Below are 26669 nucleotides of genomic sequence, written 5' to 3'. Positions count from 1 at the left end.
GTGTAATGAATGAATATAATATCCAAATTTCACTTTTTGAATGGAATTACTGAAATAAATAAACTTTTTGATGATATTCTAATTATATGACAAGCACCTGTATTATTAATGTTGAGAACAATTGTGTAGCTTAATTTTGTTTAAAGTGGGAAAAAAATATTCAGGATTCTTTGATGAATATTAAGTTCAAAAGAATAGCATTTATTTGAAATCTTTTGTAACATTATAAATGTCTTTACTGTCATACATTTATGTATCAATGCAGAATAAAAGTTAATTTCTTCAACAACAAAAAAAAAATTACTGACCCCTATTTTTAAAAGGTAGTGTACAATAGGGCTGGACGATTTTGGCTAAAATCATAATCGTGATTAATCGAACAAGTTACCTCGATTACGATTATTGAACGATTATTCAAAATAAATCTCTCTCATGTGTCACTGGCAAGGCTTATACTGTAAATATGTTCACGTTTTTTTTTTTAATGAAAGAATGCATAATCCTATCTTTGTGATTCTAAAATAAGGAAACACACAGATAGCTTTTAATGTTTACTTATTAAATATTTCAAACAATTGAATCAAACAAAGCATACAATGCCTGAAATAAAAACGTCTTATAAAAAAGTGATTAAGTTTTAATGCAAAAAGAAAGTTTCCTAAAAATGTTGAAAAGTTCTTTTGTAAACAAAATAAATTATTGTAAATATTGCCATCTTAAAAGTAAAATATAACTTGTATAAAACTAAAAAAACTAATCCTTTTCATATTGTGTAGCATTTGTAAATGCTTGTGTTATCGAAACCTGCTTTGTGGAATGGAGGCACGTGTTGCTGGGCGTTTGTCAGTCTCTCTCTTTTTTCGCGTGTTTCTTTGGTACAAGCGGCTCCTGTTGCTGAGTTGACTCAGTGTTTGAGTTCCCTTTCACACAGAGATTCCGGAAAATACACGGATAAAGTGGCCCGGGATTTGACCCGGGGTCGTTTGACTTTGGTTCATTCACACTGCCAGTGATTTTCTGGAATCAAGAGAGTGCGTTCACACAGACACACACAACCCACAAAGACACATGACATGTCCCAGCGGCGTCTATAGTTTGCTTATGAGCTGTGATTGCTCTCGAGAAACCAAGCTTGTGCATTTTTTTTCTCTGATTCGATCATAAAATAGCGTATTACGAACCGTTTAACGCTGGCGAACGATCCCGGCTTAGCGCCATCATTACGACACGGCATTCATTACGGCTTTTGTTCACACAGCGCGCGTTCCGGGACTGAACACGGCAATGTTACTATGTCCCCAACCTGGCATCAATCCCGGGTCGTGTTTGCGTTCACACAGAAGGTGTTTGTTCTGGCAATTTCCCAGGATCAATGCGCTGTGTGAAAGGGGCTCATGTTGCTTCAATGTCGCAGACTGGACGGGGTGGAGACAGTTACGTGACTACACACGCGGTAATATGTTTTAAGGGGAAAGTACATTAACACACAGTGGGCGGAAATATTAATAGGATTAAAAAAACGAAATAACCAACATGGTAAAATTACGTCGGTTATTGGCTCTGAATTTCGGTTTCGATTATTTTTCGATTAATCATCCAGCCCTAGTGTACAAGTTTCATTTCAATGGCACTGTTGTCTCCTTGGTAAACTAACCTCTTACAAAAATGCAGCAAACTGTGGGACTGGCATTTAAAAACCTGATTTTTTTATTTTTCATTTTTATTTATAAATTTGTTTGGCGACTCCATTTTAAAAATGAATTAATATATAAAAATCCATTATAATAACATGAAGTTGGACAAAGTCTAATGTGGAACAAGGATGAAACAAAGCCATTGATATGTAGCAAAAATAAATGAAATAATGGAGAAAGCTTAAGACTAATGTAACCTTCATTTAATTTTTTTTTTAATGATTACTTTTAATAAAAATCAACCATTGTGACACATGTTGAAGAAACACCCTAATGCATTCTCTGCGACAGGATACAGAATCACATGAGAAGTCACTTGGAAATGACCCAAGGGCGACACTGAGCCATGTTGCTTTAAGGTGGGGTAATCTCAGCAGACAATGTGCAGGAGAATCAGATTTTGTGACTATTATCAGCTGGATACATTGAGATGTCTTTATGCAAACAGTGAACTGGAATTCTTTCATCTGCAGTTTAACCTCAGTGACTCAACGTTCCCACCAACTCTTGAACGCCGCACTTCATAAAACTCAATTTCACACTGCGTGGACAAACATGCAGGGCTTTGAAAAGGTCCCGTTCAATGCCGTGAAGCAACCTAACATTTATTAACAGCCCCTGAAGAGGCCATGGCATAAATTGCTGCTTTAAGCGTGTCTGGAAATGCTAGACATAAAGGTTGCTTAAACTTTGAAGTTTCTTGTAGACAGAACGGCTAAAGTCCAGAGTTGAGAAGAAGCGCTGAGGTACTTGGAGAAATTAAGAAACAGATTTAAGCAATTAAAATGCATCAGGACTGGTTCAGAGTCCATTCAAAGCCTGCAGTAAAGGCAAGGTCGTGTTAATAACTTGTTGCTGGGCATACAACTAAAGATAGAATAACCAGAGTTAAGAAATGAAGTGATGAATCAAATAATTGACTGTACAGCCTGAAAGAGCTCAACCTTGTAGCATAAAGGAACGTTCACGCTGATGACGATATTGTGGGAGGTTGACAGAATTTTTACTGAACTGAATTATCCAAAGGCGGCAACAAATTGCGTAAGCTTCACTGTCTCCAGCTTCTAAACTCCAACTGTTATTTAAAACAATTGACTTCCGGCCACATTGTCTCTGCAAATCGCTCTCCATGTAAGTGGCCGTAAAGACCTGTTATAAGGAATTATGGGACCAAAAAAAGAAAGCGAAAAATCAACAACAGAGCAAGTGTATGAAATTTGAAATGTCTCACCCTGAAATGATGAGACTGAGGGGCTAGCCTGGCCTCGAGTGATGGTTTCTGATTACTCCTCTCCATCACATCTTTTGTATCTCAGAGGCCAAAAGTCAGACATTTTAGACTTTGCTATTTGCATTCTCTATGCATTTCTTTAAGATAGATGCTGTAGAAAAATGATTGTAATCATTTATACAGAGTCGTCGGGCTGGGAAGCTTGTCAAATTAAATTTGATGACTGACATTACGCCTGTATCACCTTCATCAATTTAATCCGAGTGTAGGCAAGGAAAGTACAAGGAGTATGGAATCTGGAGCGGATAGGAGCCCGCTACTAATGAAAAAGAAAACAGTTGCAAAGATGGAAAATGACAATCTTTGAGAAAAGATTGTTAGGCAATCCTAATCATAACTCATCCTTAATTTTCCATCGTATAAACAAACACAAATGCAGGATAAAGCACAACTCAAATGTGTTACATCCAGGCCAACTTGGTGAAACCAGAAGCTAATTAAAAATAAAAATCTACAAAGGATTTTAATAAAAGTCTGCAAGTAGCATTGAAAGAACATTTACAGTTGTGATGTATTGGAAGTTCTTAGCTTCCGTATTGTGACGTACAATAGTGTAAAACAGTTGAGCGGATGGAGGCAGATCTGAATTTCCATTTCATACTGACTAAGTGTTTCTTATTTTTCTAGTAGAGATGAATAACGAGTTACTAAAAGTAAATTATGAGTTGTGAAGCTCCAATTAGCATTAAAGCTAGGCCTAGTAACTAAGACAATCCAACCATGATCCAAACGGTGATTAGTGACATATCTAAAAACATTCAATTTAGAAATTCACAATCAATGTTTCACAATATTTTTTGTACCAAAGTACAAATAAATAATTTGTTCAATTGAATACTGATTTAGTAACTCAATATGGATGGAGATTTTTTTTTTACACAAAATAAATTTTGGGACTAAACTGTATCTTTTAGCATCTATTCTGACCAAATTGTGCAAAGCTGCTTGTTTTCTACATTTCATTGTGTAGCATCTAGTGTTGTTTGAATGCAAGCAACATGTTGGATCAGGTTAACCTAAAAACTTTACCTTTTACACATGGCTTCTTATTAATCAGAGATGTTCAGACAAACCAGAGACAAGTGGATTTTTAAAATGCAGTTTTGCACATCCCTATTTTCTAGTTGACAAAAATAGATGTAGCCTCAAAGATAAAAATGCAGTCTGTGTATGTTAAGTTGGGTTTTTAATAGGGATGCATCGAATCCAGGATTCGGACGAATATTGGGCTTTTTGACGGGGGTTCGGTTTCTGCCGAACCTTAGAATTTTTTTCCACCGAACCGAACCCTAGGCTTGCACTATGCGTGCTACGCTGGTCGACGTCACACAGTCGTTAATTACGGGAAGATGTTTACGTAGGTTGCTGGTTTATCGGGTGCTGATGTGGAGAGAAGCGATTTTTTCAGCGAGCCTTTGATTTCTCTTAAAGAGAATCCTCTTAAGTGGTGGAAGACAAACCAGCAGCGATTTCCATTGCTGGCTAAAACGGCAAAGATCTACCTCTGTGCACCACCAACCTCTGTGCCCAGTGAAAGACTTTTCAGCACTGCTGGGGACATTCGTTCCCACACTCGCAACCGGCTATCACCTGTTAATGCCGAGCGTCTTGTTTTCCAGAAAGGAAACTCATTTCATGTAAAAGGTTAGCGGTTACGTTAATTTAATTATGATGCAGTAGATGTGTGTGATTTTCGTGATTTTTTCGTAATATTTGGCTACTGTTCTAATCGTATAGCCTACTGTTATAAACGAAACAACAGCCTACTATCCATGTTTATTGAGTAAATGTTCAATAACATTAATTTCAGTTAAATCACCAAACATATTCTGATAAAAAATAAAATAAAAACACTTTTTCCTTTGCATTGTTGCACTTTTATAGAAAGGATTTGGTTTGTACTTGGGGGTAGCCAACTTTTGATTTATAAATCTAAAAGGCTAATATTTTTGATTGGATCTTGAGATAGCCTATATGGTAATTGTCAAAATAGTTTTTCCCACTTGTCATCATGGCATAATGTTGCCTATTCTTTTTTTACAGTTAAAATAAAATAAAATGAAAAATACACTGTTGTGGACGTTGTTTAATTCATTAATGTGTTTACTGTGTTAATGGACGTAGGATTCGGTATTCGGTTTCGGATTCGGCAGAATCTTAACCAGTGGATTCGGTATTCGTCCGAACCCCAAAAATATGGATTCGGTGCATCCCTAGTTTTTTATTCCTTCGCCCACCTTTTTTCTCTTCAAAAAGCCAATTACTGTGATCTAATAAGGCAGTCTTCCACCCTTTAAAGAATTAAAAAGAGGGTTGTATGCTTAATGTGCTCTGAAGGTGGCCGTGGGGCCAATGTATCTGACCTCAATCAGCATAGCCCAAACAAACACACATCTCTAACTCATTAACATCAGATTCTGGTTCAATCGCACCACAAGCTTGTCACGGCCCGTACAAGCATTTACAGAAGAAAACTTACAGCTCGAAACACAGAACATGGACCGAACCATCATCAATAAAATGGCAACAAAACCCTAACCTAACCCATGTCAGCACCCAATGGAGAAAGTACACTACATTTACAGCACTTCAGCATTCTTCATATTACAGACAGTGTAAAACAGTCATCAAAGTCCAGGTGTCATCTTACAATACAGGTGCTTCGTGAATCCATGGATCCTTCCGTTAAAAAAAAAAGTGAAGAATGCAAGAGCCAGGTTGGAGTTTTGATGGAAGAGTGATGGGGCTTCAGCTAAGTTTGCTCTTTTTACCTGCTCTATTAAAAATGGGTCTGTATAAGCAATACTGCTTCAGGCAGAGCAACTCAGCAGAAAGAGGTCTGATGGCTGAATAATATATGGAAAAGAGTTATGGTTTATAAAATGAGATGCGCTGTCTCAGTGTGCATTAAATATGTTGGAGTGCTGGTGCTTTGCAGAATCCTCAACCCTGTGAAAGATAAGGAGTAAAATTCCAAAAATGTCCTGTAATTTTGTTAAAAACTGACTGTAAATTCTCTTTGGTTTCAAAAGTGGGTCTTTTTGGAACTGATTTTAAAATTCTAGCCAATATGATAAGCCAGTAATTGTTTTAATGTCGATGGTGGGCAAAGACTATATTTTGAAATTTGAACCGCATGTGAAGTTGGATATTGCAATCCTATTTTGTTGTCACTGCACAGCTAACTCTAGCCACTTCATTTTGCGGTCCAACTGAAATATAAAATGCATAATCAATTTAAGAATGTAGCATCTGTAAATAATTTATGAATTTGAATAAATTCTGACCTTTAGAAAGCACAATATATCATATTCACTTGATATGTAATCCATCAGTTTGAATTCTTTGAACTTTCTAGTGTTTTACAATGTTAATGAAAATGAGACGGTTAACCCTTTCGCACGTACGATCACACCGGTGTGATCAGTCTTGGCTGGTCCCTGGAGCGTACGATCACACCGGTGTGATTAGAACGGTCAGTGCATCACGTGATCAACTGCTAAATTCAAACGTGCTTTCGCGCGTTGACTGGCGCTGAGCCAGAGACAGACGCACTCAGTGCTGTCATATATCACAACTATTGAGTGTTTTCAACCACATAATGTTTATTTTAGGTTTCAGACACTTAAATACACATAATTACTAGCAAAACAATGCTTTTGAGTTTGTAAAAAACACACTGATGTCTATGGAAGCGGCAATGATTCTTCTTCCTTTCCATTATAATAAGACAACACTTTTATTCATATCAGATACACATTGTGTAAGTAGCTTTACATTTTATCCTATTCTTCTCCCAGTTCACCGGCCACCTACTTTCATGTATTTCGTGAGAAGTGGAGGAATTGACGTATTGTAAATCCAACAGATCCGATTCTCTGAACTGTGAAACAAACTAACATGGCGCCGCCCATTGCGTATACAGCTCAACTAACGCGATCGTTATAAAGGTGTTTAAACAACAAAACACTTCCACTTGCACATATTTGACAATCGGAATATCAGTGTTTCATGCTATAGCTAATACATTTGTGTATATTTTTAATAAAAAAGGAAAAATTACATAAAAGCAGATCATCATTCATTCAGCGCTGTTGTAGTTGCACTGTGCCACGTGACAAGCAATGACGCGTCACCATGGAAACATTAAAGTGACAAGTTCTAAATAACGGTCGCCTTGAAAAACTCACGCTGGGGGGTCAGTTAGAATATTTTAAACTTACGTGTGAAAGAGTTAAACTATTTTAAAGTGACGTGGGTACATGGTACTTACTCAAATAAGTATGGAGTAATTAATTACATGTACTTACTATTAGGGCTGGGTAAAAAATATCGATTTCTCGATTTTAATCGATTCTCATTTTTACGAACCGATATTGATTCTTAAATCCCAAGAATCGATTAGTCATCCTGTTTTCAGTTGATGAATGGAACATTGTAGCGCGCATCCCATCCAATAAACGCAATAATCTTTGTGCTTTGTTACTATTGATATGAAACAAAGTCTCAGATTTCAAATTACGTCCATTTTCTTACGAAATTCAAAAACATAAATACCGTTTTGGCGCTGTGGCGTGAGATCGCTCTGGCGCAGCTCAAGAGAAGCAGCAGCGCAGAGCACACATAATCTTCTCTTCCGCCTTAATATTACCAGTTACAGCGTGAAATAAACATGAATGAGCATCTGAAAGTGTGTTAAAAGATAGAGTATAACTTATCAAAATCCTTGTTGTCACATGGAATCGCTCAATCATTGTTTCAACCGAGGAAAGACGTCAGTGAAACATCTTGTAAACAATGTCATGTAACGTCACATTTACCTCAGAAAAAACATATCCAGTGACCATGAACTCGTTAGTCAGCTAGAAAAATTAACTCTAGAGAGGAGCATTTTGCTAAATATATGCACCATATTACATATGCATTTTATGTTATTTTATAATTATTTTAACTTTTTCAATATTTAATGCATGTTTGAATAAATCTGGCAAGTTTATGACAGCCACCATTTAAATATTTATATTTCATATAACTTTATTATTAGAAAAATAAATAAAAGTGTAATTGTTTGTATACAAATCAGTAAATCTTTACCTTTAATATTAGGCTATAGTAGGCTAATGAAACAATTTTAATGAAACAACTGGCTCCCATAGTTTACAGCATTGGTTAAGAGATTTGTTTTCCTTGAGAAAATTTGCCATGTATTGTACCTGATATCCAAAATAATCAATATTGAATTGAATCGTAATCGAATCGAATTGCAAGCTTGTGAATCGAAATCGAATCGAATTGTGAAATTTGTGTCAATACCCAGCCCTACTTACTATAGAGTTATGTATTAAATATGATTAATGATTTATGTATTAAGGTTTCATTTGTTAACATTACTTAAAGGGTTAGTTCACCCAAAAATGAAAATGATGTCATTAATGACTCACCCTCATGTCGCTCCAAGCCCGTAAGACCTCCGTTCATCTTCAGAACACAGTTTAAGATATTTTAGATTCAGTCCGAGAGTTTTCTTTCCCTCCATTGAAAATCTATGTACGTATACTGTCCTTGTCCAGAAAGGCAATAAAGACATCATTAAAATGAACCATGTCACCTCAGTGGGTTAGTTAGAATGTTTTGAAGCATCGGAAATACATTTTGGTCCAAAAACAACAAAAACTACGACTTTATTCAGCATTGTATTGTCAGATACACGTCAGCAGCGTCTTACGTCATCAGCGTCACTGCGGACTCGTGAACGCGGATCCCCAACAGAACTGGAAGAGAATACAATGCTGAATAAAGTCGTAGTTTTGGTTATTTTTGGACCAAAATGTATTTCCGATGCTTCAAAACATTCTAACTAACCCCCTGATGTCACTACTACTTTGATGATGTCTTTATTTCCTTTCTGGACCAGGGTATCTGCACACTTTTTAAAGTCAAATTTAAGGCTTTTTAAGACCTTTTTAAGACCTGAAGAAATCAAAATTAATACCTTACATTATGGGTGCGCAATATTGACAAAAATATGTCTCAATATTTTCAAAGTTTTGTTGATAATTAGATGATATTTATATTGTGTTTGTGTACTGGTACCATGGCTGGTTTAGGCCTGTTGTTGACAGCTGACTCACGAAGATATATATATATATTTTTTTTCATATTCTATGCAGTGGTCAGTTCACAGCAGTGAAAGAAATTAACATTTTTTATTAAAGGACAATATTTGCAACCTTAAATTGAGTTCCAGGGGCATTTTCACCCATATATGGACTTTTTTTTTTTTTACTTCGAGGTATGCATCACCTTTTATGTCAAATTCTAACATTCAAATGAAATTATATTAGAATAATAACACAATACCACTGTTACCAGTTAAATTAAATCATTAAATCAAAATCCATCTTTGCAGTGCAGAGGAGACACAGAAGCAGCATCAGAACTGGCATTAATATATTTACACTCCATTTACAATTGCATAAATAAAGCTATGAGATATTCAATTCTTTCAATTCTTCAATTTTTAATTCAATAATTAAATATGAACTGATTTCTAATTGTCACATTTTAATTACAGGGTACTTTAAATGTGAAACTAAACCCGCCAGTAGGCGGCGGCAAGTCTCAGGGAGTCATTCATTCAACCGATTTGTTCAAACGGCTGATTCATTCAGTGCAAGTGATTGTTCATTGAATCGTTAAAATGATTCATTCAAAACACGGATTTCAGTCAAGAAATCATCGCTGTCTTTTGTATTGAGACTCTGCTACGGTTTCATTTTGAAATTCTCGTCAGCGAAATAAAGGGAAAACAAACAATATTGACAATATTGTTTATAAAATGTAACTCAATGTTAATTTAAGTTAACTGTTATATAAAATAAATATATTTGCTATTGTGGACGGGAAAACAGCCCTCTTGCTGATGTAATATTGTAATATTGTATGATAACAACATATGATAAAATACAAAAACTTATACGTCTATTAGGGAAAATACCTATAACTGCACTGACACATCACGCAGTGAAAGCAAGCATGAGAGACAATGCGATGTCAGCTCGCAGTGCGCCCTCGTACATAGTTAACGTTACAATAAAACGATGATTACAATATCATAATAGACAATACACATCGCACACCACTACACACATAAAGAATGAACTTACAATTGAACTGAAATTAACCAGCTTTCTTCTTCTCTCCTGCTGTTTCGCGTGCAGAAGACAGACGTAATGCTGGCGCGAATGTTACGCGAAATGTCACGTGAACAAGCAAATCCACAAAGAACGAATAATAAATAAAAAAGTACGCTAATTAGATAGTTTTAATTTGGAAAACATTTAGATACGTCTAAGTCAAATTGCCATCGAAAATGTAAGACCTTTCATAAGTAAAAATAAGACTTAAGACTTTTTATGGCCTTAAATTTTTAAAATCTAATTTAAGACTTTAAGACTTTTTAAGGACCCGCGGACACCCTGTGGACAAGGACAGTATACCGTTCATAGATTTTCAATGGAGTGACAGAAAGCTCTCGGACTAAATCTAAAATATCTTAAACTGTGTTCTGAAGATGAACGGAGGTCTTACGGCTTGGAGCGACATGAGGGTGAGTCATTAATGACATCATTTTCATTTTTGGGTGAACTAACCCTTTAACTACATTACTTACCATGAACTAACATTGAAAAATACTTCTGAAGCATTTATTAATCTTAGTTAAATGTCAATTACAAAATTTACAAATACATTATTAAAATCAAAAATGAAGCTCAGAACAACCAATGAGAATATCAAAAGTGCATTCTTGTGCATCAATGGCTTCACTACTGACCCGAATTCTATAAAAGAAAAACAAAAAGGATGAAAAAGATTTCATAACTGAACTGGCTGGATCAAAAGATCAGTCAGCTGTATAAAATTCAGAGATAGTTCTTTTTAAAAGGGGAAATTGTGCTTCAGAAACTCATGAAAGGCCTGACTATATTTAAGAATCCAAATTCACGCATCAAGCACGTCTGGTCAAAGCAATCAGTCTGAATGATTTAAGCATTGATTAAGCCTCATACTACAAAAACTTTAATCTTTTTAATCACTGATGGGAGGAGGAAAACCAAACAGCAAATGCCAAATTCACATCTCACTTCCTTTGTGTTCATTTCCTGGAGATTTAATCCAACATAAAAGAACTGATTGACCTTGAGGAATGATACGGAAGGTTTTCCGGATGAAGAGAAGGAGTTCGTCCCGCCTGACACAAGCACATCAAAGCGACGCTCTTGGAATAACTTTGAGGGCCCGTAATTGGCAAGGGGGAAAGCTTGTGCTGTGAATGCAAAGCTGCTCAGCTAAGTGAGCACATCCTAATTAAACCCCATTCCGTTTCAGCACACAAAGACGCCTGCAACGTATTGTGTATCACACACAGAGCAAACATCTTTACCCAAGTGGCCCGAAAAACCATAGCAATTAATATTTCGCATATCACTGTGTGATGACAGATTAGAAAACCTCTGTCTGCAATAATTAGGCAATCAGTGCTACTTTAAATCTTACATTTCATTAACTAGACACAGAGACTGATACGTTTTTCCTGAACTAGAGTTTTCTGTAATACTCCTCTGAAGATGGCTAATGATCCCACATCTATGCTTCATTGTCAGCGATAATTATCTGGCGCAGAAAAACAAGGACCTTCTCATGTCAAAAGAACAAAGAATTAAATGACTGGCAACCACAAAGTTTACATTGTTTACACCAGGTACATATAATAACATAATATACCTTAGTCAAGACTGCAATTTAAGTCAAACTGAACTCATTGAGATTTGTGAACTGATTCTTTGTAAAGAAAAGACTATTTGAAAAGACAATAAGAACTATTTGCTCAGATTAATGGATTTGCAAATGAAAACTTGACACGATAAGATTGAGACCCCAGTAAAAAACTGTAAATCTCAGTCTAGTCATGAAAAAACCATCATACACCTTTAAAAGATTTGAAACAAAGGTTGCTTTTTTGCCCAACCCCAAAACAACAACATTATTGGAAGGAGAGAAATTAATATAGAACTTGATTTCATAACATTACTTGCCACAAAAACAACAACCTCTCACCCCATATTTCATATATATATATATATATATATATATATATATATATATATATATATATATATATATACACACACACATACACACACACACACACACACACAGCTGTGAACTATCATAAGAAATGGGCAGGGTGGATCATTACATTGCAAGCGACCTCATGGACCACATACAGGTTTTCAATAAGCAGGGGGAGCTAAGGTGAAAGACTCCAACAATATGAAGGAATAAACAAGAACTGCCCCCATAATCATGTTTTCACAGTCAATTGGACCGTGTTAACTGCTCTTCTTTGACCACAAGCAGACATGACACTGCATGAATGAAACTTGGGTGGGAGAAGGCTGCAGACACAACTAGCCCAGCTACAGAAGCAAAGAAGAAACTAAAACCTTACTTCCATGTATGTGTGGGCAAAATACCAGTTAAGGATAAAGCAGGGCTCAACAAATATCGTTTCTGCTAGCCAAGTAGTTCAGATTAATACTTACTATGCCCAAATGTTCACCAGCTTCATCACAAAATGGATACTTTTTCTGCATCATTTTTTTTCTTCAGAATAATGATTTGTATCTTTTTTTTATTAAACATCAAATTCTTTAAAAACATATTTTACAATAAATGTATTAGGTTAAGCCATAATAGCTGAAAATTATAAAAGACAACTAAATAAAATAAAATTATAAAAGCCTCTTTTTGTTTGAATTAACAATATGCCAAACAGAAAAACTTACAATTAGACAATATTAAATGATAAAAGCATTATTTTATATAATAATAATTTATAACAAAATATTGCAGCAAGTAGTAATTAAAGGGTTCAAATAAACCCCAAAATTAAATTTCGTCGGAGGCTGACACGGAAGAAACTGTTGAAGAAACTCTTTTTTTTTCTTTTTTTTTTGTGCACAAAAAGTATTCTTGGTCTTATGGGTTTGGAACGACATGAATGTAAGTAATGACAGAAATTTCATTTTTGGGTGAACTAACCCTTTAAGGGGCCAAGCATCACAGAGGCAGAATGAAGAGATAAAAAAAAAAACATCAAGGCAGTGGGCATCAGACCAAATGGAAAAATAAGTAGACATTTGGAGACAATTTTAAGCAAAATGGTTGAAAGACCAGAAATACAATCAATGTGACACAATTGCTTAATACTTTTGACCATTAGGTGGCGCTGACACCAAAATTATCTGGTCCGGTCCATTTTAGAACCGGTTCCAAATTTCCAAGAACTGGTGATTCGATAAGAAACGCGCATTTCAATTCCGCTTATCGGTTCCTGTGTTCGCATTTTAATGTGATTTAAACCATTCAAGTACAAAAGTCTCATGTGATATTTGATGTGCTGCACACATCCAAAGTAGAGGCTGACATTTTTTCGGGAATCACATGGGTCACGGGATTCCCGTGGGATTCCTGCAGGATGGGAGTCATCTTTGCTATCAATCACGGGATTTGGACGGTACAGGATAAATGGTTAACGGGAGCAGACGGGAGCGGGAATCAACCAATAGCAAAGACGACAAAAAAAGAAAAAAGTAAATGCACCATTTTGTAGTTTCCTTTTAATAAGCCTACAATGTAACGCAATTAAAAAATAACTACACGACCCAGCCGTCCCAGAAGCCATCAGTGCTTTTTGTCACGGCTTACCGCCGGAATTCAAAGAGTAGTGATGGAGGGAGCTAACAGCCGCGGAGAAGTCGATGTGGCAAAAAATGATTTACAGCGCAAAGTCAGAAGTAATGACATGTCTATTAAGTTCACAGAACTGGTCGGAAAGTCTGAAATATTAATTAAGTTTATGAGAGTAGAATGTGACGGTGATAGCACAATTTACGCTGCTTGTAAGACATGCTTAGTCTTAGTCAAGTACGCAAGTGATTCAGGGACGAGCGGTCTGAAGAAGCACACTTGCAAGGCAAATTCGGGAAAGAATCAGCCAAGCATCGCTCCGTTCATCAAGCGAAAATTGCCGTATATGGGAGCGGTACAGGAGCGGGAGTCAGTTTAAACAGGAGCGGGATGGGAGTGGGAGTCAATTTACCAGGAGCGGGATTATTTTTTAAACTTTGTTCTGGGAGTGGGACGGGACAAGATTTCTTTCTATGGGAGTTGGACGGGACAGGAGTGAAAATCCACTCCCGTGTCATCCTCTAATCCAAAGCTCGCTCACAGAAAAGTTATTTTAATCCTACACTGTTAATGAATGGAGATAGGAGCAGGCTTCACTCAATGATTAAACTTAAACTTTAAGAATGCTGGCCTGATGATTAGAATATATAAACAGGAAAGAGGCCGCACTATGCATAAATTGTTTTATTTGCACAAACGCCTTTCGGCGCGTGCCTTCAGTTCTGCACACTGAAGAAGGCACGCGCCGAAAAGCGTTTGTGCAAATAAAACAATTTATGCATAGTGCGGCCTCTTTCCTGTTTATAAATCCTACACTGTTACACATGCGTGCAGCACAGAAAACAGCGCGCGGGTCATTGATTAGTTTCTGAACCTGAAAATCTTAAAACACTGTTTTTATTTCAATCATATCAGTTCAGTTGTATTTATGTGTTGTGATTGCAAATTTATTTTTTTATTACTGACTGTTTCCTCTTCTTTATGTTCGAAATGTATATTAGTTAGGCTATTTGTTTTTGCTATGGTATTTTTAAACCATAGGCAAAAGTTTAGCCTATTGATTAGTGTTCATGATAAGCATCTACAATGATTGTTTTGCAAGAAGACAAAAATGTGAAAATAGGGCTGGACGATATGGCCAAATTTTATATCACGATATATTTCTTAATTTCGGTCGATACGATACAATTCCGATATCGATATGAACAATATAAAAGCCTCAGAAAAACTGCCAAGAACGCCCATAACAGATGTCTGTTCCTACAATCTTCTGAAAAATGAATTTGCCAAGTCTATGAAATCTGCTGGAGTCTTTCGCTACTGCACCATAACAAACTACATGAAGCAATGAAATAACCCATCATAACAATAATATTCTCTTCTCAATACCTGCTACGCGACTATGAAAGCATATGGGTAGCAATATTCAGTTTGAAATGTAATATGCAAAATGGCAATGCATTTCTGTTTTTAAATTTACATTTGCCATAACATTTGTGCAACATTTGGTACACAAAATGGGGGAATTTTTTTCCGATTTAAATCCCATTTCCTGCATTTACATAAATTTAGGGACTATGGTGTTACAAAATCCAGGAAATAATTAAGTTGATTATAATGATAAATTCTGCCAAAAATAAAAGTAGGCTACTAAACAATGTATAACAAAAATATGTCTTACTTTTTTCAAGACTTGAGATAATCATTTTATAAAGTCAAAAATGTTCACCATTAATGTTTTGTGTGTAAATAAAACCGAAATATACAGAAATTGAATAAGGTTATCAAATAGTCTGAACTGCATAAATTATAAATTAAATATAGATTAATCCTTATTAAAGCTACACACGTTCTTTAGACAACATCAGTGAGTAATTTGCTCTGTTCCCCTTTGTTCTTTGGTTAACTTAACTGACAGACAGAATTGGCTGCTGTCCCTTTAAGATCTGTCGCTGATGAGAGGATCTTACACATTTAATTTTCTCATTTAGGCTACTCTTAACTTTCATTTAAGATTTTATTTAACTAATTTAGACTGTTCTTGTGAGGATACAATTGACAAAACGGACATTTTGGCATAAATGTGTGTGTTATTATTCAAGCGCTAAAGAATGGCTGCGTGTCTGTGGTGTACGTCATCAGGAAAGTAGTCAATTGTGTTCTGCTCTTTCTGACGGCTGCGCGCCTAACGTCAGTCAGTGACAAATGCTGCTATGTATATTGAAATATCGAAAATGTGTTTAAAAATCATATCACCGTTATCGGAAAAAAATATATCGCGATATATATTGATATTGAATTATTGTCCAGCCCTATGTGAAAAGTAATTTTTTTTTACCTTATTGGAATTTAAATTCAGAATCGATGAGGATTGTTAAAATTCAAACGATAGCCTACACAACCCTATTCCTTACCACTATTGTATTAGTCGTTTAATAATTTTAAATGGAACCGTAGGGCCCTATAAAATCATTTTAATTTTTTCCCAAATTCCGTTTTTTCCGTTACAATTTACAAAAATAAAACAGGAATGACCTTAAATTTATTGAGGTTACAAACATCACATTTACTTTTCAGGACAAAAACTGCATGATGCAAACACTTCACTCAAAGTACTTCAGGTAACAACAAAATATTAATGTTATGAGCTTTAAATTGTCCAATAAAATAAATTATATTAGTTTATATAAGTTTAAATAAAAGTCACTCAGTCTCTCTCTCGCGCACTCGGACACACTCGGTCTCACTCACGCAGTGTCGCTCGCGGAGTTCGCTTCGCTTTTGTCCAGTCCGGAGCGCCTCGGTGTGCACGGAAGGGTTGTGCGTGTGTGTATGTGAGAGACGCGTGAGTGACAGGAACGGAGGGAGAGCAGGGAAAGGAAATGCAACTGAAAGAATACGCTGCATGTTTTAAATAGCGTTAAAAAAAAAAAGAATAACGAAACAATATGTGGCGCCCAATGTTGATTCTTTGGCGCACTGCGACTAATTAGTCTATGTGTGGGAAACACTGCATAAATGTCACGTGGGAACTGCTTGGCTCGGTACTGAGAGCTTAGCGTCAAGTTTCTTAACTTTTTCGCCGACGAAATTAGAGCCGTGGAGAGCCGCTTCACCATGCTTTTATTGTTTTGAAGGGGGAGAGGCAGCTGAAAAGACGGGAGGGGTTGTGTCGCCCAGATTTGCTTCCCTCGGTCTGCATTTTCACCAGACATACGTTCTTAGACACTAGATTCCGCGTTAGTTTGCCAATTCCGCTATTCCGTGATCGCGGAAATTATAGGGCCCTAGAACGTTTTGTTAGACAGAACCGGACAATTTCTCATGATTCCCAACCCTAACCACCACAGTCCCTTGTGCAATTTTAAACCACCCTAATTAGCACATGACTTCTCACTATTCTTTAAGAATACTTGGAAAAGGTTACACTAAGCACAGTAAAAAGATGAGCTGGTCCTGGCCTCCTTTTCTTCTTCCGGAGACTAATTAATCGGACGACTTATACTCAAGGCCAGGCAGAGGAAACAAGAGCCCTGTGGTCCCTGAAACATTATAATTCTCCTCATATCCTCCAATAAAAGTAGAATCTCATTCAGATATACAAGAGAGCAGCTCAACTCCACAGGCAGCTCAGAGATAAGTAGCACTCAAATGCTTCTTCAGATCAGAATGCCCATCACAGACAATGCAGCCACGGTCAGGGAGATACAGGCTGAAAGCTCAATTAACACAAGGGTGGATGGATAATGCCATATGGATAGAGAGAGCGGAGAGGGAGATAAGAGAAGGATTCAAAGAAGACGGGAAGGTAAAACAGAAACATGAGCTCTGCGTTGCTGCCCGAATTTCTGTTGTGCAAACAGAGCGTAAGGGTTAAGCCCAATTTATACTTCTGCGTCGGACTTACGCCGTAGCTACGCCGTAGGCTGTGCGTAGCGCGCGTACCCTCCGGCGTACCCTGACGTGCACCTCTCCAAAAATGTAACAACGCGTCAATTCTACGCAGACGCAAGCGCTGTGATTGGTCTGCTAGAAACCCTCCCTCGGGTTTCACATGCTCCCTCTGCATGTGTTATTGCGCGTCAACGACGCAGAAGTATAAATGAAAACCAACGCGTAGTGTATAGCGTAGAGGCTCCGGCGTCAATCAGCCTTTAGATGTGGGCAATATGGTCGAACTCATTTCACAGTATTATTCATTTTATATAAGACATGGGGGGGGGGGGGGGGCAATACGAAATATGAAAAATAAATATATTTATAAATATAGCTTTTTTTGGCAGATAAGATTTTATTTCTATTTAAATTTTCTATTTATTGCTTTTTTAATATTTAATTTTTAAATAATCAAATTTAACTAACCATAATAAGAAAGTGAATATTTTTTCCTTTTATTGAAAAAAAACATCAGATAATCAGTAAATTAAAAGTCTCACATTATGGTAAAAACTAATATTAGTATATATAACTTTAAATTCTGATTTAAATGAGCCATTTTCAAAGCCGATGTAAAATAACCAAAAAATATACAGGGCTCGAAATTGCGACCATTTTGGTTGCATCCGCTGCCAAAATTGAATCTGTGCAACTCAAATTTATTTGGGAGCATTTGTACAAGTGCAAACAATTGTTGTGGGTGCGACATTTTTTTCTAAAGATGCACCAAACGACCGGCCATAAATCGGAAACGGGCTGTTTGTGCTCCAAACACGATCGGCAACAGGCCGGTTATTAGTTTAAGTTTTGCTGATCTCTATTCTGGACTTGCACATAAATTGCATTGCAATCATTTCCCGAAATGCCATTTGTGTGAAAATATTAAAGTCTGTTAACAGTAAGTTAACACAAGCCAGAGACTGAAGACTGACGCAAAGAGAAGAGCGCAGATGCACAGCAGAGAAAATACCAGGCACAGCAAGATCACTGTTCGATGTGCTTGAAACATAGGAAGAAAAATAAATATATTGAATTTGGTTGGGGGCTTATATGAATGTGTCTCTCAAGAAAACTGACTGTCTTCAGAATAGTTTTGATGGCATTTTCTTTTCATCTTACCTCCGTTTATAAGCGCAGATGCTCTGTTTACAGTGGTACCCAAAGAAACACTTCTTTTCCGCAAGCGCCAACTTCTGTCAGAGAGTGAAATTGCATTTTCATTCAGTCCATCAGTTTTTTGTGCAGGTGTGTCTTATGTAACAATTTCACAAAGCTGAAGCCAGACCATAACTCTTTTCTGTATTTGCTCAAAAGTCTTGAAATTATGCAATCTAATTTAAATAAAAAGCAACTGCTCATGTTACATGCGTGTAGCATCTTTGTTTAGATCATGATTAAAATGCATTGTTTGCCTCCAATTTCAAATGGCTACAGATGTTATTTTTAAGGGCAAGTTTGGCCTGTTATAGAGCAAATAAACAAATTAATTTCAAGCCCTGAATACATGTTAACATATGCCTGTGATGCCATAAGTACATTTGTCATCTTGCTAACTTGTCCAGGTGCTCCTCTGTAATTCTGATTCTTTGTTGCATGCAAATAACATAAATAGTTCCCACCCACTGATAGCAGCAAACGTATGCCTACCACAATATACAGCACAAAAATTTCTACCGGTCGACATTTCAACTTTCAATCCAGCCCTAATAGCAGGCTGTGTTATTTGCCTTAGAGAGGTTGAAAAGTGCACAGGCTAAATCAAGAGAGAGAAAAACGATAGACAGAAAATACACTAGAGGAATTAAGAGTAGAAAAGCAGAGCAGGAAACGCAACACTCAAGCATCCAAAAATGAGAAAGGACAGAGCAGGCTCGGGGCAGTGTGCTGGATTTAAATGAGACACCCAGAGAACCAAGTGTGTTGTGTGTGTGTTGCACTGAAATTATCTGGACATGAAACAATTACTCATTTGAGCTCTCAAATCAATGAAGCCCCTGGCTGGAAACACAGGGAAAAGCGGTTTGAAAGCATTTGAAAGTAAGGTGCTCTCAGAGTTATTACAATTTCCAACCATTTATGGAGATCAGTCAGTCCAAACCCTTTTAATTGGTGTCATTTACAGGAAAAGGATAAATACACTTTCCTTCAGAGTTAGAACCAGCATTGAGCATTCAGATATATACACATATACATACATATATACATACACTTGCTGAATCACTGGTATCACCGACGAGTTTCAGACTCAGCGGGCTCAAATACAAGGCCCAATCTGTCCCCAGGAAACCAATAACCCAGAGGGACCTCCATCCCAACCTCTACAAAGGGACTTAAGAACTCACGCAGTTAAAAGCTTCTCAACATTCATATGACTAACGGAGCTGGAAAATCAATCTGAGCCAATGCACGCCTGCCAGCAAGAAAAGAAAAACTCCTCCTGCATGTCAAAGTAGATTACTGAACGAGAGCACACAATAGCCTGAGAGGTGTCAATGCCACACTTGAGAGGACAGTCGCATGTGTGCAAGCAAACAAAAGGTAATCACTATAAATCCCAACAATCCAATGTCTTATTCACAGCAAAATAAATGGCATGAACAAAGATATAAATCTAAAAAAATGCAATCAGTGGGTTACATTAAACCACTTGAATGCTCCACAATTGCACAAAAGGCAGAACAGACTAGACAAGGATTGGCAGAAATTGAAAAATCTGATTGACGACAAGCCAAAAAACACATCTTTCATTTAGCATAGACAGATGTTATGCACACCTATTTCCATATTTCTACATGTATAACAATCACATACATTTAAAAGGAATAAAATAATTTATATTTTTCCAAACAAGCAAGGACATGAGAAATGATTTAACATTGAAAAATAAAAAATAAAAACACCTTGAGCATTAACAGATGCCAGCAGATTTGCCCATTTCTGATTCAGAATATGCAGTGTTTTATGAACGCTCTGAATGTAAATGGGCTAATGACAGGCGCGGTTGGCTGACCCATCGTATGTAAATGGTTTAGAACACTATACCAATAAAATTCAGAAAGGTCATTAGCAAACAGCAATGACCTGTTCGCTAATTAAATCTACTCATACAAGTGGTGCTTACATAGTCACTCCATTAGTCAATGAAACTCTGAGCCAATGAGAACGTGCTTTAAGGGGTGTTCACAAATATAGTTCACATTAAATAGCCAATTCTCTGTGCTGTTGTTTGCTAGTAGGCGTTCCTATGTTCCTAATTCTTCTCATGCACTTTTTCAGCAAAAACACACACACTCACTGAAACACATTTCACACGGTGATGCAGCGTGTTGGAAAACGGTAAACACAAGCGGCAAAAGTTGTCAACACAGTTGGCATAATTTAATGACTCGATTGTTCTCACTTGTTTCTAATGATGTGATCAAACCAACTGCACAAAATATAAGTCAGTTCAGAGTGCACAGGTGTGTGCACTGAATGTTGATACGAACAATGGATAGAAACGATCTGAGAGGGAGAGGAAGAGTACGTGTAAGAGGTGGTGGATGAGGAAAGAGGATAAGGACAAAAAGATCAAAGTATGGAGTGTGTTGTCTAGGCTGGATCTGCAAAACAGAAGATTTTTTCCTATGCATGGCAAGGGACATCATTGCCTGTTATGTGGACAGACTGACAATTGGACTACTGCTGAATATACAGAAATTCAATTATAGAAAATTCAATACTATACTTGCAGTAAGTTGCGATTACAGAACTTTTTTACATTTTTTCACATGCTCTGGATGCTGTTCTCTATTTTTTGATCTAATGAATGGTCTGTAGTGTTTAGATATTGACTGATGCGTGTATGATCAGAAAGATTTGATTGATTTTAAGAACAGGTGACATGGTTTTGAAGCTAAGGTTTTATTTTGCCAACAGAGTCAGTGGTTTTGTGAATGTAGTCTGAAGATATGGTTTTGTTAAAAAGTTGTGAGAAAATGGGTGATGGTTTCAAAAAACTGAAAGTGCCTCATATTTTTCAAACATCTGAAGACGTAATTTTGCAAACTCTGGCCAATATAGTGATAGCATGGATAGGCCACAAAGTTTAAAAAGTTCATGACAAGACCCTTACCGCCTAAGCGCCCATAGAAACCACTAAAATTATGCCAGCATTTTTTTTCATTACACAAAATGAATTGCATTCAAGTTTGTGTTCCATCATAAATTGAATACACCATCATGTATGACGTTACACACTGCATGATTAGTGATGCACCGAAATAGTAAGTTTTGGTAATTTAACTCTTTATGAACTCTTATGTTCATGGTGTTGTTTTCACAGGTTAAACTATTACACATATACATATATATGTGTGTATGTAGGCCTATATGTATATGTATATACATACCACCTCGCAATATTTATGTCAGCTGAACAAATTTGACATTTCTACTCTAGCATCATTTGTCACGGTGAAGTGTGTCCACACTGCTGACATGTTTACCGGCTGTAGATAATCCAAGTAGTGTGCACAAAATAGACACTGACAGTCAAAACGCATCACCACAGAAGTGCTCATTAAATGTCATTGTTTCGGTCAATGATTTCAGCCCGAAATCAAATTTATTTTTATGCCCATTCGGTCAAATATTTTCAGTTGCATAAATGAAAATGCATAACAAGTAATGACCAAGCTTTTCAGCAGCTAAGAGGAAACCAGGACTGGCAGACGACAACAAAAAAATAGCATGTTCACCTGCTTTGCATGAGAATGTTCTACCGTTGAATATCATTAATTTTAGCCTAGTAGGCAGGTTAAGAATTAGTTTAAGCACCACATAAATAACAGTTTGATCTTCCGTTCAGACTAATGAATGCAGAGCACCATGACCCTCAACATTAGCAGTTATGACTGAAAATTGGGATACAGTCAAAGGATGTTCCTGCTGTTATTCGCTTAGAGAAGAAGTGTAGCATAACTGCTGAAATGCAATTTAACATGCCTGATTATACCATTCATTTGTTTAAAGAATCTGTAATGGTGGGAAGTGTGACTATAAAGTTTCTGATTATGATAAAATCAAAAGTCGACCTAAATTCATCCAGCCTCATCCACCTTGAGGCTTTATATAACAGTTTGATAAACAGGTATGTCTTCACTGCTGGTAACCGAGGACATAAGGAAATGATTTACAGTATATGTCTATTTATGCTTTTGAAGGGGTTTAATTCAAACCTATGATTCATGAATGGATTAAAAATGTAAGTGCTATAAATACACCATTATCTCTAAAGCAGAAGTTAAGAGCTTGGATTTGACAGCTCTGCAGATCAAAAGAATTAAACTTATCTGAAAATCTGACATTGTTATGAAACAGATTTTTATGAATAAACCACATTAATAGTATAATAGCAAAGCCATTTTAACATTAATTTCTTTAAACTGAACATATATTTTTTGTTACTAAAACTTATTTTAATTACCAGCGGTCCATGTTATATTATATAATGAAAAGTAATCTGCCTCCCCTCACTCACTCGTTTCATTTGCTCCGGATGAATATTGTTGGTGCTACAGGGCTTGAATTTCGGAGTGGGATTGCGTATAATTTTACTCATTCCCACAGATTTTGTGCTCACACAAAGTGCGCGCACGTAAAGACGCCTCTCAGTTCTAAATTGAGTTATTTTTTGCTGTTTATTGTCCTTAAACAGTCAAATACACACAAAATAATGCCAAAATGCCAGTCTTGGCAAGTATTCACATTGACAGTCAGTTATGTTTTAAGTGAACGTAAACAGTTGAGATTAAGAAAGAAAATGCACATGTAACAGTATAATGGTTCTGTGCGTCAGGTCTTAAAGTGACAGCAGCCAAATAAACCTGCTGCCAACTTTTGAGATAATATAAAAAATATATTGTATTTCCCCATGGTATCGATGTCAAAATTGTGGCTAGTGAAAATGCTGAGTGGCTTGTAACTTTGGAAAACCACCAGTCACAGTGGCTGGTGAGCAAAAAAAGTTAATGTCAAGCCCTCGTCCCTGTATAATAACTTACTAGTGATTAACAATAATCAATAGTAAAAACAGTCATCCATATTAAGTAAATGTGATCCAATAGTGAGTAATATCTTGAATTTCACAATATATTAATCAGGTTTCTAAATCATTTTCCAAACAGTAAAAAGTAACTTTTCTACTGTTACTGGTTAGTACACACTTGTGATTGGACAAATTAGTGATGTGTTGTTCAGATATTCACTTCTGACAAGTAGTGCCCATTCCAGTTTTACCACTTCCACTAATCGTCAGGAACTTATTTTGAATAAATAACTTTAAGTACTTCATATTTTCCAGTTTTCCTAGTGCTAATTGACTAGACACTAGTAATTGTGTACTTCAATTGTAATTAGTCACTATCTCACTGACTAGTTGCCAAGAACTGGTTATTATAGCATGTAATAAATGTGCAGTAGCAAATAACTAAATAGAAAGCCTAACACAACTAATGATGTTAGTTAGCTTTTAGACACTATTGAATTGCCTACTAGTAATTAACAAAAAATAAATAGTAATTAAAATAAATTATTACTAGTATGTTAAGGAATAAATGGTAAAACAACTTGCCACAAAAAGGATGAAAACGATTTTTGACAATATTTATTGATTTGGATTTTTTAGGACACCTTGGTGTAATATTCATTATATCACAACAGACAGTAATCAAAAGTGCGTGCTAAATTAGAATAGCATGTCGCTGCTAACGAAATCACAATCAATTTCGTTTATCGTGAATTATAATAAGATGGAGGCAACTGCCATGCGGTTACGTGTCAAAATTGTCAAGCATGGACGTAACGTTACCGCACAGAGACAAAACGCTTCCTAAGACAATTATGAATGAAGAATCGCAGCAGTTCTGTGCATCACGCAGGGAAATTACATTTCATTCACGGCGAGATTAATCGTGCATTACGTTACATCCCCAAACGTCAGATTATAAATGCGCCACAAACCCGCCCTCCTTTATACTCACCAAGGGTCAAACTCGTGAATGATGCTCTCGAAGCGAATAACTGCGAAAAGTCGCGAGCTGAACCCCGCCAACCAGGCCAGGAAGAGAATGGTGAACGACAGCAAAGACTGCCATCCCGCCGGCTGCGTCAGTCCCCCGGACAGGCCTCCGCCGCTGCATCCAGCCGGGGAGTTGGGCCGTCCGTTGCCCGAGACCGAACCGGAGTTGGAGCTCGCTTTGTGCTTGTCGGAGGCGGTGTGGTGCTCCGCCATGTTCTGGAGGATTTGGTTAGGAAAGCACTTCCCACCGCCACGCACCCCTCTTTCCACCAACCCGCTCCCTCCTCGGCGCCAATATTTCTGCGAAACCAGGCCTTTGCTCCAACTGCAGGAATTTAGCGTTGTGTATTGATAATTTGGATTTATTTGCTGCAAATTCCGCGTCTGAGTGGCATGCTAACCGGCACACGAGATTCTCTGGCAGGAGGGCGGGGGAGGGGGTGAACAGGGCGGTTCTGTTACATACACAGCAGGAAGAATCTCTCAGCCTCTCATAGCGAGACAGGTAGAACAAGGCGGGTCACACGCGCGACCCTTTCAGCCAATCCGCTGCAAGCAAACCACTGACAGGGAGACAGGAGCCAGTGAGATCACGCACAGCCTGGAACGTTGACAAACACAAACGGAAAAACGTTGACAGCAGGTTAGCCAATCCTGTCCCTGGTTTTCAATAACGAACACTCGTTTGAGCCAATCATAACGAATAACCGTCGTGGCGCTGTGCCGCGATACACCAATGAAATAAATGAATTTTGTATCAGAAAACTGCCTTCATATTCTTTCAGGCCACTACGCAAACGATATTTTTATGCGGATGTCATTGTCTGACTCAAAAATGAACGTCTCGTCATCACTTAGCCTACTCACCCTCATGTTGTTCCATAGGAGCTTTTAAGGATAATGTTCTCAGGAAATACATTATATGGATATGATAAAGTAAAATTGGCTACTGAATACTTTTTTTGCACGGAAGAAAGTTATAGAAATTACAGACTGAAATTTAGAATTTTCACTTTAATGCTTTCTGTACACCTGAAGACTTTGAAAAGATTTAGAAATGACTTTATAAGATTATCAGTTCACATCTATAGACTATGGTTCACAGTTTTTAGTCTCAGACTAAAGACTTGCGATAATATCAAACATGTTTGATATGAAAGACTAGAGAAAGACTGGCATAAATCGAGTCGCCGACTGCAGATTATCACCTCACATTTACCGATCGAGATGACGAGAGCGCGCCGAGACTCCAGTAAGATTCCTAAAGACTGCCGGTCTTTAGTCTGGGACTGTGAAAATCCTTTGGTGTACGCCCGGCATTAGTTCTGATGTTAAAATGTTTGACATCACACTACATTGACGGTGTATATTACATCGGCATGCTTTGCTTTGCATGTGTCATTTGTTATAGCTAACAAGCTAACGTTACTTGTGCCTGCTTTCGGACACAGTTTTGAACACATGTTTGCACAATAATAAACTGAGAAGCTGCAGCAGTAAAATGTTTAATAATGGCAATAGAAGACAAGCTAAACAGGAACAACCTGAGAACACCGCAAGAAAAAAGAAAGAAAAGAAAGAAAAAGGTCTTGATACAATGGTTAGATAATCCCATTCTCTAGCACCTTTAATACTAAGCACTGTTCTTTTAAACCAGCTTTATTTATAACCTATGGTGTGGACAGAATACTTAATTCATGTAAATATTAATGCAAATGCTTAGCACATTCTTTAAAGCAGGAGTGTTTGGAGAAAACAAATCCTGTGGTCATTCAAAATATAATTAATTTAGGATCTAGGAAACTTACCGGTAGGCCTATAATGGTGATCTGAAATTCACAAAGTGAATTCTTTGCCTTGATCAAGTTCTCTCGAATTCTCTTGTATCCCCCCTAAAAAATGATCACAGTTTTTAGGCTCAACCACTGAAACCACT

General features: G+C 37.0%; 1 protein-coding gene across 1 annotated transcript in view; it reads right to left on the bottom strand.

Annotated features, from left to right (window-relative positions):
• Window positions 1-25245, bottom strand: part of stt3b (STT3 oligosaccharyltransferase complex catalytic subunit B) — a 66229-nt gene extending 40984 nt beyond the window's left edge. The window contains exon 1 of the mRNA XM_077215004.1: window positions 24696-25245. Within this exon, the coding sequence (XP_077071119.1) occupies window positions 24696-24946 (251 nt within the window). The 5' untranslated portion in view covers window positions 24947-25245. The remainder of the gene's footprint in view (window positions 1-24695) is intronic.
• Window positions 25246-26669: the final 1424 nt, after the last annotated feature.

The sequence above is a fragment of the Siphateles boraxobius genome, unplaced genomic scaffold (assembly GCF_051911475.1).
Source record: "Siphateles boraxobius isolate OS27281-9 unplaced genomic scaffold, OSU_SipBor_1 68, whole genome shotgun sequence".
Lineage (NCBI taxonomy): Eukaryota > Metazoa > Chordata > Actinopteri > Cypriniformes > Leuciscidae > Siphateles > Siphateles boraxobius.
Note: the sequence above shows the minus strand (reverse complement) of the source record. Positions and strands in the feature narration are given on the sequence as shown.